Source organism: Melanerpes formicivorus, unplaced genomic scaffold (assembly GCF_026170545.1).
Source record: "Melanerpes formicivorus ecotype bairdi unplaced genomic scaffold, bMelFor1.0.p_v2 SCAF_6, whole genome shotgun sequence".
Lineage (NCBI taxonomy): Eukaryota > Metazoa > Chordata > Aves > Piciformes > Picidae > Melanerpes > Melanerpes formicivorus.
In genome coordinates, this window is record NW_027142358.1 from 10,855,218 (window position 1) to 10,873,733 (window position 18,516).

Here is an 18,516-nt window from a genome sequence, read left to right on the forward strand (position 1 = left end):
AAGGGTACAAAAGAGACATTTCTTCAAAGGATAGCTTTGTGGTTGGAGCATGGTCAGACTTGACAGCCATAACATATATTCCCATTTATGTGTATTAATTTTAAAGTAAGTTTCTAATTTTCCTTCTTTAGAGAATTCCTTGTTTGTATACATGACACACAGAGCTCTGAGCAATGGAAAGTACTGTGTGAAAAGCTGAGTGTTATTGTCTAGCTGAGACAGCATTGACACAGGGTTCAGTGCTGGATGCTACCCTGTCACTCTTTGGTACTGCTTTCAAGTTACTAAACAGATACTTAGGCAGCTAGTGTTCACAGATTGGAAACTCTATATAACAGCATTAAAATCAGTGGAGCCCACACTTAAGAGTCACTGTTTGTATGTTACAGACAGGTCCCAATGGTGCTTGCAGCTGTGCTTTCCCAATACACTTCAAAGCAGTAGACTTTGATGGGACTATGTTTTCTCTTGACTATTAATTATATCTTGTGGTTTATCCCTATATGTGAGATGTATCTAGGATAGGAATAAACAGAAGCACTGAAAGGACTTTGTGAACACATGAGACTTGGGATGTCACCTTGTGGTAGTTCAAAGAAATGCGAGGTGGTGACTTTACTGTATTTTAAATTGAGATCCATTTTGAGCTACATGATGTTTCTTTCTTGTACAGTCTGACTAGTTGTAAAGCACAAGATAGCTGCTCTCAACCTCCATGCAGCCCATTCCCATAGTCGGAATTTGGGGTGACTGCAGCAGGTGGCTGACAGGAAGTTACATGCTGCTCGGATACCTGAGCATATCAAAGATTGCAGCTGCTGTTGTTAGAACCTACATGGTGTCAGAGACAGAAGGACTATCACATGGTGGCAAGTGACATACTGCTATGTAGCCTTTTTTTGGTTGTTAAAAAGCTCATTCTGTTCAGCTCTAGCCTTTCCCTGTTTCAGCCAGCTCAAATCTCCTATTTGAATGACAGCTGGGTACAGAGATGGTAGCCTCATCAAACATTGGTTTCTCCTAGAACAGAGAAGTCATTTTAGACCCAAATAATTTTTCCAGTGAAGTACATAGTCTGTGTACTGGGCATTTAGTGACAGGAGTGTGGCTGACCTGGCCCCAGCAGTTTACAGGCCAAAACATTTGTCAGCTCATTAATTTCGGCAAAACAGACTCAGGAGGAATTGTTCCTGGAGTTTGTCATTTCCTTTTACAAGGAAGAGTGGTAAGGGGCACATCTACATTCTGCCCTTTGTTCTGTGGCCTCAAAGGGCATTTGCCTCAGTTGCTAGCAAACGGAGCTGTCCTGGCCAAAGTCAACATCCCAGTAGTCAGTGCAGAACCAGAGCAGCAAAAAGGCAGCTACACAGGGATTAGAGATTTGACTAGCATTGTATATAAATATTAATGATGACAGTTTCTTTCTAGTAAACGTGTTTTCTTTTGTTACTGGTGCAGGGTGGAAGACAGAATGAATTCTCAGACTTTCCACTTGTGTTTTTAATAGCATTGCCTAATTGTAGTGAAACTATCAAGCCTGTGCATGCTTGGATGAGAAGGCATCTGCAAGAGGGTGACCTCAACTGAGGAAGGCAGTACCTGCCGCTCTTCAAATGCCAGGTAAACAGGCTTGCTCAGATCTCTACTCCCTTTCATAACTGTTTTCTGGGGAATGCCCTTTCAAGTTAAATGCTTCCTAATTATAACCCTTACAAGAAACACACTTGCTTGTCTTACAATGAAAATAAGGCTGCCGTGATTTTCAGCGTCAGATTTCTGGCGTTGATTGAGACAGATTTTAATAATGGATGATCAAACATTAGCTGATGCAAATTGCCAGTTATTTCTGGAGTGCAATTCCAGCATTAGTGATGGGACAATCCATCTGAATGGTGATTACCTCCAGCTCTGAGCTGGAGTCAAGATGCTTGAGAGTTTCATAAGAGAAAAATAAGGGCGTTGTGCTATTTTTGACAGGGTGACTGCTGCTTGCTCCCCTCCAGCTAAAGGGACTGCACATTCTGGAAATGATTTCTTGTAATACCTTTACTCTGGCTTGTTCAACAGAATTAAGTCCCTCTAATTTATTTATTTTGCCTGACAACTGCCAAGTTTATTTTACAGTGCTGTGTTGTGTTCTAAGAAAGCGTTGTGTGCTACTGAGTACAGAGATTTTTGTCAGTATTTTAAAGATAGATGAAGTCTTATCCACTCACAATCATGCAAAATGCTGATTGGAGGTTCTCCTGCAGATTTCCTACATTTCAAGCCCCAAAGTATGCTCAGACAGATGCTTCTGCTTTGGCTTTCCATAAAGTGAAGTGGACTCCCAGACCCTAGCCTGAATTTCAGTGCAGATTAGTGTGCCCAGGGAAAGAAGACTGAGGCTAAACAAAATGGTTCTCATGTGCAGATCAGATTTCAAAGAAGTGTTGAATCTGGGTTTTGTATCCTTTTTTTGATTCATGATCTCTAAATACAAGCACAGTGAAACTATTCAACATATTTAAATTATTAATTTCCTAATTAATGATTACATGCCTTAAACTTTGTTCAGAAGCATTTCTACATTCTTCACTATAAAGATAACAGTAAAACCTCCATCTTTGTGCCACTCCATCCTCTAATGGACACTATACAATACTTAATGCACTGTAGTTTTACAATAGATAAAGAAAACTGGACACTTGCATTTCACGTGTGGATAAGTTTATTCAAACATTTGTCAATTTTACTAAGTAAACTGCATTTATTTCTATGTGCATGCAGATACATCCATAGCCAGTTGTCGAGATACATCCATAGCCTTGTCAAGTCTACAGTGCAGTAACTTCAGAATTTTAAGCAGCATGATGCTGAAGACATTTATAGAAACAATGTCTGACCCTTCTTTGATTGCACTGTGAGGTTTCTTTGGTACACATAATTAGAAGTAGTGCTTGTTTTGATTCAGTTAAAATGCAGTGTTTCAAACTGTGCACAGTAGAAAGAAATATCCGTTTAAAAATGAGATACAGCAATAGCAGGCAGCCTCCTGAGGAATTTTTATGAACAATCCAGTTTAAAAGCAAAAAGTCAGAACTTTACCACGTGTAGATACTACTGAAGTGAGAAGAAAAAAAAAAGACAAAGGAGAAGTGGGGCTTTGATCCATTGTTTTTTAAAAACACCTGTCATGACCTCTTGAACCCTGCTTAAATTACTATCTGTTTTATAGTGCCAAATAGCAGATAAAAAGGGTGGAGAGTTGTGGTAGTTTTCAACCCACCACAAGAGTCTTGCTGAATTTGGTCCACAGTCTGAGGTGAAAACTCATCACTTTTTAAAAATATGTGAAAAACCTCTTCTTTAAATTGGTTTCACGATCTTCATTGACAAATAGTTCTGTTGGGGAAGGAGAGAAGAAACAGCAGATATAAAAAGATGTACACCAAATACTTCAATATAGTTATGTAAAAGACATGTAAGACACTAAAATGGGTCAGAATGTATTCTGAGTGTGGTAATTTCAGTTAAAATACAGTAAAAATCAATTTCAGATTGAAGTAGACTGAATTGCAGACTCTAGACCATCTATGAACTATTTTTAATTGTCCAGGCTATAAACACTTCTAAAGCACTCATTTGCTCCATCTTTAGTTAATAGGTTAAACATAAAATTTAACTGCTGAAAAGATGTAACAATATAACCCCTAATCTCCCTGCTAAAATGGAGTTGCTAGATCTGTTGGTGAGTCATATGTAGGCTAGCTTCACACCACAACTAAAGAGCAGTAACATTTAAAAGCTCTTACCGGCAATGAATAGAGGAGTACTGCTACAAACAAGACTAAGATCAGCAGGATGATCAGGCCTAGAAAGAGCCATTTAAACCTGCGCCACACAATAAATCTCATTGTCTTGCAGGGATTTGTAAACCAAAGGAAGGAAGTATCTGGTCGGCTGCATTTTGAAAGAAAAAAAATCAATATTACTAATACTCTAAAAACAGGGAGTACTTAAGGATGAGAATATAATGTAATAGAACACTCTGGACTGGCTGTTGAAGAACGCACAGATAGTTTTGTAATGTAAGACAGGTGCAGAAAACGTGCTATTAATAATGCAAACCACCTTGCATTTTATCTTAGTGCTTGTAGGATGAAACGAGACTAGCTTTTATACAGGCTTGCAAAGGATAACTAATGTTTGATAGATCTTTTAGTGCATTCAGATTTTGTCAAGAACTTCATAGTAGCTAGATACTATGTATTTCTCAAGCTAGTGAAAGAAAAATGTCTTACTTTGGTAGATCTAGTTTGGGGTGCATGTTGGGCTCATCTCTTCCTTTACCAGCTGGCCTTTCCTCAGCTTCTTTTTCATTGACAACTTCCAGTGTCATTTCAACTTTACCCTTCAGAAAATATGTGCCATGAGACAAGCATCTTACTGAATCATCACCACCAGTACTTGTTTGGTATTTATACAGCAGAGTATGGGATCAGCTCATTGTGTGCATCTGGGTGCTTTCCAATTCCTTCTCAAAATATATTTATTTCTGCACTCTGACAATGTCACAACACAGTTTCAGAGAATGATGTATAGAAAAAAATAAATAGAATAGAATTAACCAGGTTGGAAAAGACCTTTGAGATCATTGAGTCCAACCTATCATCCAATACTATCTAGTCAACATCGCACCAAGTGCCCCATCCAGTCTCTTCCTGGACACCTCCAGTGATTGTGACTCCACCACCTCCCTGGGCAGCCCATTCCAATGGCCAATCACTCTTTCTGTGAAGAACTTCTTCCTAAGAAGGAGGATATTAAATGGTTCTGCTAATTAATTTGTAGTTCAGTTTTAAGCTAGACATTGGGTTTTCTTCCAATTTAGAAAAACAACCAAAACCAGTTCTTGTCTTCTTTCAAGAGCAAAACAAAAACAATTATCTTCTTTCAAGAGCAACCCAAGGACTGCATCTTTTCCAAATGACTAAGCATTGCATTTTTTTACATTGTTATGACTGATAAATGTTTCTGTATATTTTTCCTCATTTACTGAATTCTACTAATAAAGGTTTAAGACAAAACCATTAGAAAGAAGAAGCAGACACACTTGAAAGGCTTACTATTCCATCAAGTGATATGCATATATGCATTTATATTCTTCATAGAACAAGTTATATTGTTTTAGGTCATCTAATTGCCCTCCTAGTCATGAAGCTAATCTGGGTTCTCAGTATGCAAGTTATATTTACTGTGTGCAAGGATATATTTACTGTGTATTTACTGTGTTCTTAGGGTCTTTCTTTGTAATTTGAAAGCAAGGTGAGCACATACTGAGTACTTGAAAAAGAAGTAATAATCCTACCGCTAAAATACGGGAGCCATCCTTTTCAACGTAACACGGCCACCATCCTTTCATGGATTTCTGTTCAAAGAGAGACACAGTCCTGGGAGCCTTCTGAGAACTGTCTGCCTTGTATTCTGGAATCATGTCTATATTGCACTTCTCTGGAGCTTTTGCTGGAATGATTGTTTTATGTAAATCAAGTTCCACAAAACCTAGGAAATGGATAAACAAGTAAGTACTGCATAATGCATTCAACCCTACAACACAGTGGTTCAGCCTTTCAATCTGTCCTATCTCTGAACTTGTCAACATACACATTACATTCTTGTGTGTCTAAGCCTGTCTTGCTGGTGTTGGAAGTGTTGGTGTTGATAAATTTGACTTAGCAAGCTCTCTTCCCCCCTTCTTTTAATTTAAGATCACTTATTTTTAATAAAGGCTAAGCAGAAGATAACTAAATACAGCTATACTAAAGTAACTTCTCATTAAATGAATGATTTAGCTAACTTTAATGATAGTTATCAATCATTTCAGATTTTGAGCCCTAGGTGGTTTGCATACAAGCTAAAGACTTTGGAGCTGTCTTAAAACAGGACAGAGAAACTTCTGTGAAGCAACATCTCTGTAAAACATTGTGACATAGATTGTTTAACCTAAATATCAGCCTTATGTCAGTACTCTTACTTAGAACTGAAGTACTCTCATTTTAAGTAATTTTACTTCAGATGCAAAGAAAGACACAAAGTTAAGTTTTCATGCACATCATTTCATGCACTTTGTGAGAGGGCTTATCTGAGTGCAATATATCTTGGTTTACCTGCCAGTAGGTTTTTCTTGAATGAATATCCTGTACTGCATGAGAAAGCAAAAGTGTATTTGCATGCTCAGTGGTTCACCTTGTAAAAACAAACCTTAGGCAATAATTTAAAATGGACCATTTTTATCTCTTACTTTGAGACAATAACAGTTCTGTTCTTGGAAGTCTTACCCAGGTAGTCATCCAAGGAGAACTTATCATTATCCCATATCTGAATGATCAGTTTGGGTGGGATTCTGAATTCTGTTTTGTCGAGACTCCAAAAATGTTCCTAAAATTAAAGAAAAAAACCCAAAACTCAAGCATATTTTTAAAATTAATTATGAAAATTCAAAGTTGTGGTCTGCCAGTAGTACTTGTCAATTCTGAGGCTAGTGGAGGTATTATGGATCTATTCTTGCCCTTGTTAAGAGGAGACTGGTGTTGTTGCCAGTATGCTGGTCCTGGCTCAGAGGCACAATTGAATCTGTCAGCAATAGCAGTTTGAGAAAGTATGCAGAACTGAGCCAAGCTGTCCCTTTCAATATGCAGATACAAAATTATCAGACCAATTACAATCTGTATTCTAAGTCATGAAATCTTTAGAAACACATTACCTTTTTGGAAACTACACAGAGCTGCTCTGCTGGGAGATAGTCAAAAGGAAAAATAAATCTCCAGTTAAAGTTTCCTTCACCATCCAACGATCGGTAGTGAACATCAGTTTTCTGCTTGTTTTCTTCATTACCAGGCATCCACCTGAAAACACAGAGAGGTGGCTGGTGTTTGCAGTGGGCCTACACTGGTGTTTATACCGTAACCATGTCACTAAGTGGTTGCAAGCAAGCCATAAGAGTTGCTCACAAAAGGGAATGGAAGAACCTTTCAAACGCTTTCTCAGTATGGTTCCAATTTGGCACTGTAAATAGGAACATGTGAACTGAACTTTTGCTCTGTTAAGACCAGTACTGTATCTGTGGTGAGTCAGTGGTGGTGTTTTTTAATTCCTTTTAAAGAGAAATTAAATTAATGACCTAGTAGTATATTTTACTGATTTCTACTGATTTTTGTAGTATGTTAAGACTAGGAAACATAAAAAGTAAGAACCCAGGTTATGCAGCACCAAAGCTACCTCCCTATCTTTTCATCTTCCCATCTCAAAGAGATGAATTTCTGGGATCTTTCACTGCACATTAACTGGTCATGCTTTATCTTACAACACTGTTGTACTTCTCCTAGGTTAGCACTGTTTCAGAGGCTGTAGTGTGCACTGACTTGGTTGAACCAAATCATCTTTGGAACCCATGGTCCAGGCATTTGCAGGACATTGAGTATCATTCATTTGTAAGTGTTACATGACAGGATGCTCCTACCCCTTCACATAAATGTCACTCATTTCTTCTCCTGTGATGCTCTTCTCATCCAGAAGGACATCTTTGGTGTTCCAGATAATCACCCGCAAGATATACCTAAGAAAGAAAATATTTAGGGAAAGAAAATTGAATTGCCTTTGTTAGGGCTGCCAGATGGTATGTGGTATATTTACATACTCACTTTTTGGCTTTTCGGGGAGTGATGTCAAAGGGAGGGCCTGGTGGTCCTAAGCTTTTGGGGAAAACATCAACCCACATCTGGAGCTTTCCCTGTAGCAGCAAAGAGGAGGTATGAGGGACTGTTTGTCATGGTAATCCTATAGAACCTATTGAACTGCTTCCTTAATGTTCATTTTAACCAACAGAACAAAGCTCACTCTTGTTACCAATGTCAGAACTCCTAAAGACTTCAGATAGAAGCACAGCCCGTCTCTTATGTTATATAGGCTTCTTCAAATGAGCAATGCCAAGAATTCAGAAGATGGTAGGGATTTTAATTTCTAGTGAATCTGGTGCAAGTTAGGTGCCTAAATAGCTCTTATTCTGTAGGTCCACATTTCTGTTCTCAGAGGTGGTATTAAGTACAGTATCATACTGATTGCAGCTGGTGGCCTACCCAGTGTAGATATCAGTCCCTTTAAGTAGATTCTGAGGTAAGGCAACCACTGGAGATTTTACACTCTGTTTCAAATGCAAGCTCCCTTATTTTTGCAGGTCAGTTTTTCGTTTGCTGCAGAAACTTTCTTAAAATTCCACCAGTGGTGAGTTTGGAAATGCTAGAAAACAAATGTTAACTTTTGTTCATCCCATACAGAGAGGTCCAATATAGGACTTTGTATTAAAATTAGCACCTTGACCTTGCAGAGAAATGACAAGTTTGGTGTCATTTGTTGAATGCAGCTAGGAAGCCCTCAAGCCAGGTTGTCTCCTTTACTGTTGGTGAAGTATTAAACACATATTCCAGTTTATATCAGTGACAAAGTAATAAATAAGTCTTCCCCAATTTCCATTGTCAGTGTTTAAGGAGACATTTAGGGGTCTTAATGGCAAAATGAAACTGCATTTTCTTGTTTCTGGGTTAAGCTGCTTTAGTGTCTCAGTCAAGCAATACTAATTTTTAGCACTCTTTTCCCTGAACCATACTGATCTATTGACAACATGATCTAAATGCAGGAATGCTCCATTTCTGTATTCAAGAAACCAGAAAATGAATTGATTCATAGTACCTGGGAAATGTGGGGCTGGAAAGTGCTGTATAAGGTCCTTGTCTCCACGTGTTCAGGTACTAAACCCTGGGTTCTGAGGATATGAAGGGCTAACCGCTCTTCATCTGGACCAAGATGCTGATGCAGAATTTTGTTAGCTTCTGAAATAAAAGAAGGGGAAAACGAAGAGGGGCTCATGAACCAGAATTTGCATTTGGACTTTAAAAACATTTTAAAACCAGGTATCTAAAACTGAGCAGAAAACTGCTCTCAACATTAAAGAAGTGGCCAAGCTCACCAGCTTCCTCCAAAGTATAGTCTCGTCCCCCGTAGTTAATCTTTCTGCCATTCTCAGAGAGGATGGGAGGACCATAGCCTTTAAATCTGGCTACATTTTGCAGTAACTGCGTTGGTTTTAGTTGATCACGCCAGGTGTTCACACCTGAACTTTTAGGAAAGCAACAAAACCACATCCTAAAATTAGTCACCATTCAGGGTATTCACACTTCATGTAAAATATGTTTATTAAACTAATTCAGAAAGGGCAGCACTGTAACAGCCTAGGTTGCAACCACTTTAGTTTGATTACAGTGACGTAATTTTGTACCAGCTCAATTACCTGCTGAGAGAGTGCTTTTTCTTTACATATCAAAATAATTTATGCTAACAGATCCTTTCATATTTATTTCCATGAGAAGGTCAGAAAGTTCTATTATGTGCATGCTCTCTGCACACATATCACCACGTAAAAAGGAATATTAAAATGTTTGATATTAAAATGTTTGATATTACTCTTTTCAGCCAAGGCTCTTCTGAAGACTTTGCAGCTTAACTTGGAATTCAGATAATAAAGTCAGCACAACAGACACCCATGAGAACCATAGCATTGGGTTTTAAACATATAATTAAGATGAAGTAAGCCCAGATTTTTTACAGAGACTGGGTACTAGATCTTACAGATACAAATTTTGAGTAGGTAAAATTACTTACATGCAATACTGCTGTGGGATGCCACAGTGAGATCCATAACGAGAAAGGAATCTGTTCTCAAGATCAATTATGGTTTCACCTACTTTTTCATCACGAGTCAATGTGTCATAGTCATAGACTGAAATTTTCAGATCCTTTTCTTGAGGCAAGAAGCAGCTGAGTTCATACATTCTAAACATAAAAATATCCAGTTACTGGTAATGCTCTTTTCAGCAATACTTTTTAAACTTCACCCCTTAACCCCTCCCACTTTTTGAGCAGTAGCCTTTACAAGGTACTCAAGGGATGCTTCCAGTGTTGATAAACCTAGCAGGAGTTGCTAATCATACTACAATTTCTATTTGCATTTACTAATAATTCCCTTTGTGCTCCTATAGATATTACTTCCTTCATTTCTGTACTGGGACTAAGAAACTAATGTGGTTCTGCCATCCATTCTGTAAAAGGAGATGGTTGTTCAATCCATAGTTTTTCTATGATTAGAATTTTTGTATGTTTTTTTTACCAAAGATACAGGTCAAATGTTTAGCTTCTATGACTAGAAGGGATTATTTTTGTCATCCAGCTGTCCTACACCAAACAGACTTAAAGTATTCCATGGTTAATTACTTTCTAGCCTATTTTTATAACTTTGACTTCCAGAACAATTCTGGAAGAACTTGGAATTTTGAAGGGACTTTTTACTGTCTATTTTTGTGCTATTTCCGTTTGCTATTTCTTTGCATAATCTGAACAACTGAAATTTTGTAGCATGTCCTTGCAAAGTGTGCTTTCTAAAGTCTTTAATGCTTCTAGACCCCCACTCATAACTTCCTAATTCATCAACATCCTCCTTTAAGTCTGGGTACCAAACTGGATCCAGAATTTCATTACAAAGATTATTTCAAATCTGCTAATACTAATTAGTATTTTCCTATTCCTATCATTCAATGATATTGCTAGCCTTTGAAGGAGAGACCAGTGTACTAGGAATACATATTAAGCTGATTACTCATCATGACACCCAAGTAGTTTTCAGAATTAAACCTTTTTTCCATATTTTATAAGCATATTTTGCCATTCCTGTATGCATAACATGGGGTGGTTTTAAGATGTATACTTTGGTTTACTGTGTAATGTACCCATGTGATACAGAAAAATCTACAGACTAGCCGAACACCTACACTGTCCAATGATTTAAAAGGGAAATGCTTTATGCATCTCTACTCACAATTAACTGACAGTATATAGCTATAAATAGAGCATTGTGTATTTCAAATAATGGTTTATCTTAAAAAAATAGGAAATCATTCTAAAACACAATAAAATACAAAAACTTGGTTACCTGCCAAAAATTGGGTTGAGAGTATTAGGCACATAATTATCCCTGTCTTCAATTACTTTTTTACTTAGGGATATTTTTATGTAAGGATCACACTGTTTAAAATATAAAAACAATAATAATTGTTAGTAAAGACAAGGTTGACTTTATTTAGGATATACTACAGCAGTTAGCTCACAGACATTGCAAACCCCAAAAGTCTCACCAGCCCGTTATTATCCTGAGGTTGAAGCTCCAAAGCTCGAACAACATAAATTCGCACAATACACTCCTGAGGCCCACTGTCTGGCAGCTCACGGAACTGGCGAGGAGGAGCTGGAATTGTGGGATCATCTGGCAGTGCATAGATTTTAAAGGATCCCTAAAAAAAAATTACAAAGACTCATCAAGATAAACATACACATTGTTCTGTAGAGGAACAGCCAAACTGTAGCCTGATCGACAGTCACTTAGAAGGCTTTAGCGGCTTTTGGATAAGATTTAGTAGAAAGGCAATGTTTATATCCTTAGCCAATTTAAATCAATACAGCTCTCTTGATTTCAACAAAGTTACTCAGTTTAATCCAGCTGAGAATATGTAACACATATTTCACATTTGTTTCCCTTGCCAAAAACATTTTGGGTTTTTTTTTGTTTGTGGGTATTTTGTGGTTGGTTTGTTTGGTTGCTTTTGTGGTTTTGTGTTTTTTGTGTGTGTGTTTTTGTTACTTTTCTTTTTTAACATACAATGTTATCATTATTCTAATCTTTAAAAGTCATAGAGTCACAGAAACAATCCCAAATACCTTTTCCAAAAGCACAAAATACTTCTTAACCAGATTCAATCTTTAAATACTTCGCTTGGGACATTTCCAGGTGAAACATTAGCCCTGTTCAAGAAGTTATTTGGGAAGGTTCTGTTACACAAGCACCAGGGAAGATCACATTAGCAGGAATTACATTTCTTTTACATTAACATGTATCACATTTAGTGTAAACAATACGTAGCTGTATATTCCTTGAAAAAGAAGTGATGAGTTTACATGTAGACTTCCTTCAGTGATAGCCGCTTAGATACTAATACATCTATTTAGCATTTGGTTGTTGCCTTTTACTTGAAATTTACCTTGAATTCCCCAACCACTGATGGATCATCATTCTCCTCAGATTTGCCTCTGTATAGTTTAAATGTATCACAGAAGTCTGTTAAGTTATTAAATTCAGGCACTTTTTCCAATTCACAGTCATACACCTTAAAAGGGAAACAAAAAAGGAAAGTTAAAAAAAGTGCAGTTTAGAAACGATCACACATCTCATCTCCAATGTTGCAGCACTGCAAAGTGTGTTGTATGTTTATGTTTGATGGAACACCTTAAGGAACCAATGCATTTGGAACTATTTTTATTTTTACATTGAAGTGGAAGCAAATGTGAATTTTGGAGAATTATCAAGCTTCATTTAGGCCTTGTTAAAACCAGAACAAATTGTGCTTCACAAGCTTACCTTTACTTTCTTTGTTAGGTGTGTTAGATGAGAAATTAAAGTGGTCTGGCTTCAACTCATAACCAACAGACAGGAAAAGCATTGATTCTCTGTGTTCACACTTTCTCAAAGTGTGTATTTATTTAGGAACTGCCTGGCACCCAAAGTCGTCAAGAGCTAAATTTCATTTGACTGAAGGTTAAGTTCATAATATATCTCTTATTAAGTGTAGTTAAGTAGAAAAGAAGCAAAGACAGCTCCTTAAAACCTTCATTTCACCACATGAAATCTTTATTAGAATTAGAATAGAATAAACCAAACCAGGTTGGAAGAGACCTTCAAGATCATCGTGTCCAACCCATCAACCAATCCAACCCACCCAAACAGCTAACCCATGGCACCAAGCACCCCATCAAGTCTCCTCCTGAACACCTTCAATGATGGCGACTCCACCACCTCCCCGGGCAACCCATTCCATAGCGCAATCACTCTTTCTGTATAGAACTTCTTCCTAACATCCAACCTGAACCTCCCCTGGCGCAGCTTGAGACTGTGTCCTCTTGTTCTGGTACTGGGTGCCTGGGAGAAGAGACCATCATCAGCCTGTCTACAACCTCCCTTCAGGTAGTTGTAGAGAGTGATAAGGTCACCCCTAAGTCTCCTCTTCTCCAGGCTAAGCAGCCCCAGCTCCCTCAGCCTCTCCTCATAGGGCTTGTGTTCCAAACCCCTCACCAACTTGCCCAGTTAATTTTGAGAAGCATTTAAAAAAAACAAAGGGCACAGCTCTGATCAGTTTTGGGCTTATAAACAATTGATATATGTGAATTAATTTTATTCTGAGCAATACCTTTAAAGTGTCATATCCTTTTTTAACATACTGTCCACATTTTTCATATTCTCCTACTGAAGCATAAAATTTGCTCCACCAATCAACAATTTCTTCCTCCTTAAAGAAAACAAAAAGTTATTTATCTGGGAGATAAAAATCTTTTATATCATGCTGTAGAGCACAAGCAATGAACAATTAAACATACTAAAAGATAGTATATCCTAAAACATATCACTGAAGTAATATCAAAGGATCATCTGAAAGAGAATCAGAATGTAAATATTAGGGCTAAAAAGATGGGAATTTCTTTTACCCAGGTTTTGGTGCCTATACAATCCAGCTATGGTGACAGTCAACAGCCATTAATCTCCATTAATTACTGGTATCTAGAAACCTAGCTCAAAGGACTGACACCTGGAAGTGCATCCTAGCCTAGGTTACTTAAGTTAGCGGAAGTAAATGTACTGGTGCACTCACTGTTTCAGCTATCAAGGACAAAAGCCATCATGCCTGGTATTTATTACAAGAACTGCATGGCTATCAAAACTGATGTAAACATGTTAAGAACCTTTACCTGAGGGATAAACATGTTAGTCTGCTTTCAGCATTCCCATTTATTTCAAAGCTGCTGCCATATAGTAACACTGGGACAGACATTAACTACTCTAAGTATACGTCGTTCCATTAAACCCAGTGGAGGTTGCCTATACTGTGACAGAATCTTGCAGCTGGAGATCTACCTTAATGTTTACTAAGAGCAGTTGAAGAACAGTGAGTCTTCCCCTCTTAGAAATAATACTTCAATGAGCCTCATGAAAGACTAGATGCCAGCAACCTATACATTCAACTAAGACAATATTTCTGTATATTTTTTATTCAAGTCAGATAATAATTTTGATCATCAAAGTGATGTTTTCTGTATTTATCCATAGGGATTTCATCACATAATTATTTCCCCCTGAAAACATACTTTAATTGGTAATGAATAGTATTCATTTGATGAGAATGAATAGTTATTTGTTCGCTACGGAAACCTGAACAAATCTTTTAAGATTGCTTGTGTTTAAAGAGAGTCTTAAAGTACTATATGGATTATTAAATGTGAGGTAGTAGGGGTTTAAATTTATTTCAGTGTTTTATTTCAGTCTTTTCAAGTCTATTATTGTATTTCTATCCAAGTCTATTATTTCAGTCTTGCATATTTTTCCTACATCTAGGATTTTGCAAGTTGATTGTATATTTTATGTCAAATATTTTCAGAAATTACTCTTCTCATCCACATGCCTCAAAGGCTAAGTTAGGAAGCAGTATTGATATACTGATTTTCAGTTGGAGATCTGGATCACTTACAAGAAAGCAGTGGGTAGATTTTTAAAAGTATCATACATTACCTTTTCTGTGAGCTGCTCATGAGGATCAATTCATAAAAGAAAAGCAAAAATCCCAAACAATAGTTAGGAAATGATTTACAGAATTCTATTCTTTAACAGCTTAGGCTTCTGTATATAGTACGTACAGAATGTTAGTTACTAACATCAATAATTTACAAATACTTTTGAAGAGTATTCAAACACTGTGTTTAACCTTTTTTTTTCCCTTCTGCTATTAGTATGTTCTAGAGATTAAACTATAGCATATATTAAAACAATTTCAGAAAACAAGTTTTCAGAACTGAAAGACATTATCACCCTGTGCTTTTTTCTTTTATAACAAAGCAAAACTGAGAGAAACTTAGTTTTCTTATTGCATCATTGCAGTGTTACACTCTGGATTCTATTTATTTCCACAGTAGCAATAATTTCCTGATTTCACCTAAAGTTTCAGAGAGCATTGGATCTGATTTATTATTTTTTTTTTACAAAATTGAATCTATTCCAGAGATTCTTTTCCAAATTTCACATACAAAAATTAATTTTTTCCCCTTTTTGAATATGTACTTCTTTATAAAATAATCTGCTAATGCTCAACAGCCATTTTCCCTTTTCCTATTGTTTTTCAGTTGTTTACAGGCTGTGGAGTCTCATAAGTCTGAAAAAAAAACATGAAGAGTTAAAGAGTACAGTAACAACCAATATGTGTGTCTATAGATTTAGCCATATAAGTGTAGTAAGTCTGCACAATCCAAAAGGCTTCACCTGTTAAATCATAGCTACCATACTTATCACCCAATAATCCATTAAGAGCAAGCATCATGCACCCCATTTGGAAGCCAAGGTGAGCAAGTGCTAGTGGTTTTATACCATGCCTTGTGATTTGATTTAAAAGCATGATCCATTAATTTTTGGTACAAAGCAGAAGAAATAGGCAAGCATACAAGCCAAGTGCATCAGTAGTTGAGGACATCACTGTGATACATCGCATTAATTTACTCCCATTTCTATCTTGTAAGTAATTATCTTGCTGGGATGTTCAAGTGTACAGTATTATAGAAGTCTTGTCAAACTTCAAATGAAAAATATAACATAGTTTTTTCCCCAGATTTGTACAGAATGATCAGATTTTCTGATTTATTCTCAGAAATCATATCATATCACATCTGAAACCCTTACGGGCAGAATTCCTGAGGTAATTTCAAATATTTTGTCATAATCAAGTTTGACATTGTTTCCACACTGGTTTGTAATATTGACAACACTGAAGGGTAGCTTACATAATTATGCAGTAAAAATTTAAACTCTCAATTTAAAGTTTTTACACAAAATACACTATATGGACTCCAAAACTTTCATCAAAGCATAATGTTGTAAGAGTTTAAATAGAGTTTGTGGGTTTGGTCTTTTTTTCCCCCTTGATATACCTTCAAGTATCTCTTCAAATAATGCACTTAGTATCTTTGCAATGATCAGGTTAAGAAAAAAACAAATCAAAACCTTAAGACCTTTAAAAGTTCCCAAAGCAAATAAAGAATCTTAAGAATTTGGATATTACTGTTACTAAAGGTGTTAAGCAGGATGTGCTCACAGAATTCCAAAACACAGAATGAAATGCCATATGATAAATTTGAGATTTTGGAGTGAAATATTCACATAGTAAAGATCATCTAACAGATACTGCCCTTTTTTTTAAATGTACCCAGTGTCTTTCACTGTAGATTATTATATAAAGTTTTCAAGATACTAGCAATGAACTATTACATGTCTAGAAAAGTTAGAGTTAGAATTTATTTTACTGTAGATTTTTTTTCTCCAAAGTTTGAATATTAATAGGCTGGTTTAATAATTGCTATTCATTTTGGTGCTGTTCTACATAAATTTCAGAAAAGCTGAGTTTTTAGTAGTCCATACATATTGTACACACATAGTAAGACTTACAGAAGGAATATCCTTTAATATTTTTAAGTAAACATACTAGACTTAGGAACATCGTCTCCTCCAAAATCCCTGGATGGAATAATTGCCAAGAGAAGTACAGCCTCATGACCACATTGCAATAGCATTCTTTTCCCATCCAACCCCATTCTGCTCCTTTCCATGCATTACTCTGGTACATACATACATGCACTGTTGTTGGAGAAGCCATTTTGCTGAGTGCTGTTGACATACTGCTTAAACACTAGAAATTGGAATGTAATTGATGAAATTTTGGCATTGTGTGTCCTCAGGGTGTTGTCTACATTTCACTTAGAGTTTCTGTGTTACCATGGCTCTGACTCTGCGCCCACCAAAGCATACACCTGCTTGTAACTGCTTCATTTAGAACACTCAGTCTGCAAGATCAGGCTGCTCTAACCATCACCATTGACAGACTTGGTAATGTTCTATGACACGTTTTCAGTAGCTATTGAACAAGTGAATTCATTCTTGAGCTACTGGATGAATTTTATTGTGCACATAAAGCTACAGTTTGATATTTACTATATGAAAACAGAAGTTAAAATGAGTAACAGATTTCCTTTGCTTTCCTGCCAAAGGAACGTTTTTCCATCTGGCTTTCCAAAAGCTTGTGTGGGTTTCCCACAATTTTGCCCTCTGATTTTTCAGAAATCACAGATCTAAAGAAGAAAGTCAAGCATCAAATTTCAAAGATTACCTGAGCTGTGAGGAGTGGTTGTGCATCTTCCATTTCAATTACTGTATCCTGGCGAGGTACAGCAGAGAGGAGACTAACTGTAAGCCAAAAATTTTATTAAGGCAAAACGGTATCAGAAAAATATCTTAGCAAACATTTTCATGAGATTTGAAATCCAACCAGTTACAGAAGATAAAACAATTTGTTGGCTGTTTTGTGTAGGATATGTGAACGTTGCTCAAGTATAGAGAATTTAAAAGAGAGTAAAAGACGTCAGCATTGTATTCAGAGCAGTCTTGCTGGAATACTGGATCATTACTTTGGTACAGGAGTAATCACAGTATCACCAAGGTTGGAAGAGACCTCAAAGATCATCAAGTCCAACCTGTCACCACAGACCTCATGGCTAGACCATGGCACCGAGTGCCACGTCCAGTCCCTTCTTGAACACATCCAGGGATGGTGACTCCACCACCTCACTGGGCAATCACACTAATTAACACTCTAAATTAGATATATTTTCTTTCAGAACACTATCTCCAAATAGTACACAGCATGAGATGGCTATTTATCAATACAGGGTAAACACCGAAGATTGCCCCCTCCCCTAGAGGTGCTCAAGGCAGGTTGGATGTGGGACCTGGTCTAGTGGAAGGTGTCCCTGCCCATAGCAGTGGGGTTGGAACTAGATGATGTTTAAGATCCTTTGCAACCCAAACCATCCAGGAATAGGTTATTCTAGCATCTTGCAAGAAAGTAAAACTTTTAATTTTCCATCTATTTACCTTTCAGTTGTGGTGCAATGTCTTCTGTAGTAGCATAGGGGTCACAGCGAAAGCTTTCCAGTAAATCAATAGTACATTGTCCCACGATGGGCTTCCGTCCAAACGGCCTGTGGTCTATTACTTTAATAACAAGAGAGGGGCTGTATATCTCCTCTTTTGGCAAAAGCTAAAAATGAAAGGTTAGAGTTTGTTTATAAGGTGAACAGAAGGAAAGTGAAGAATAAAGATTTTCTCCCTAAATTAGGGCTGTTAACTTTATTTGATATTGAACTACTACGTCCCCTGTCTGTGTGGTAGATTTCTAACCTTACATTATGATTCAGGAGAAGTCAGCAAGAAAAATTGAAATTGCTTCAAATCTTGAATATTCTCGACTCCTAGCAGTAGGAAAGTAGTCACATATCTACAGGTAAATT

At 37.0% G+C, this 18,516-nt stretch overlaps 1 protein-coding gene and 1 long non-coding RNA gene across 8 annotated transcripts in view; one reads left to right on the forward strand and one right to left on the reverse strand.

The window, feature by feature from the left end:
• The first annotated feature begins 1,524 nt into the window (after positions 1–1,524).
• LOC137441821 (uncharacterized) lies at positions 1,525–7,466 on the forward strand. The gene is made up of 3 exons (XR_010987497.1): positions 1,525–1,620; positions 5,281–5,563; positions 7,368–7,466. It is a non-coding gene; the product is annotated as an uncharacterized lncRNA (long non-coding RNA).
• The window catches only part of MYOF (myoferlin), a 69,676-nt gene continuing 53,859 nt past the window's right edge, over positions 2,700–18,516 (reverse strand). For 4 of the 7 annotated variants that reach the window (XM_068139661.1, XM_068139658.1, XM_068139662.1 and 1 more), the window contains 18 exons: positions 18,101–18,266; positions 17,337–17,413; positions 14,699–14,710; positions 13,326–13,424; positions 12,123–12,248; positions 11,223–11,378; positions 11,021–11,112; positions 9,697–9,867; positions 9,005–9,153; positions 8,728–8,867; positions 7,683–7,771; positions 7,502–7,597; positions 6,746–6,887; positions 6,321–6,420; positions 5,351–5,544; positions 4,284–4,393; positions 3,795–3,942; positions 2,700–3,384 (listed from right to left, as the gene is read on the reverse strand). In XM_068139661.1, the coding sequence (XP_067995762.1) occupies positions 3,349–3,384; positions 3,795–3,942; positions 4,284–4,393; positions 5,351–5,544; positions 6,321–6,420; positions 6,746–6,887; positions 7,502–7,597; positions 7,683–7,771; positions 8,728–8,867; positions 9,005–9,153; positions 9,697–9,867; positions 11,021–11,112; positions 11,223–11,378; positions 12,123–12,248; positions 13,326–13,424; positions 14,699–14,710; positions 17,337–17,413; positions 18,101–18,266 (2,103 nt within the window). In that variant the 3' untranslated portion in view covers positions 2,700–3,348. The other 3 variants (XM_068139659.1, XM_068139663.1, XM_068139665.1) reach the window with 3 other exon arrangements.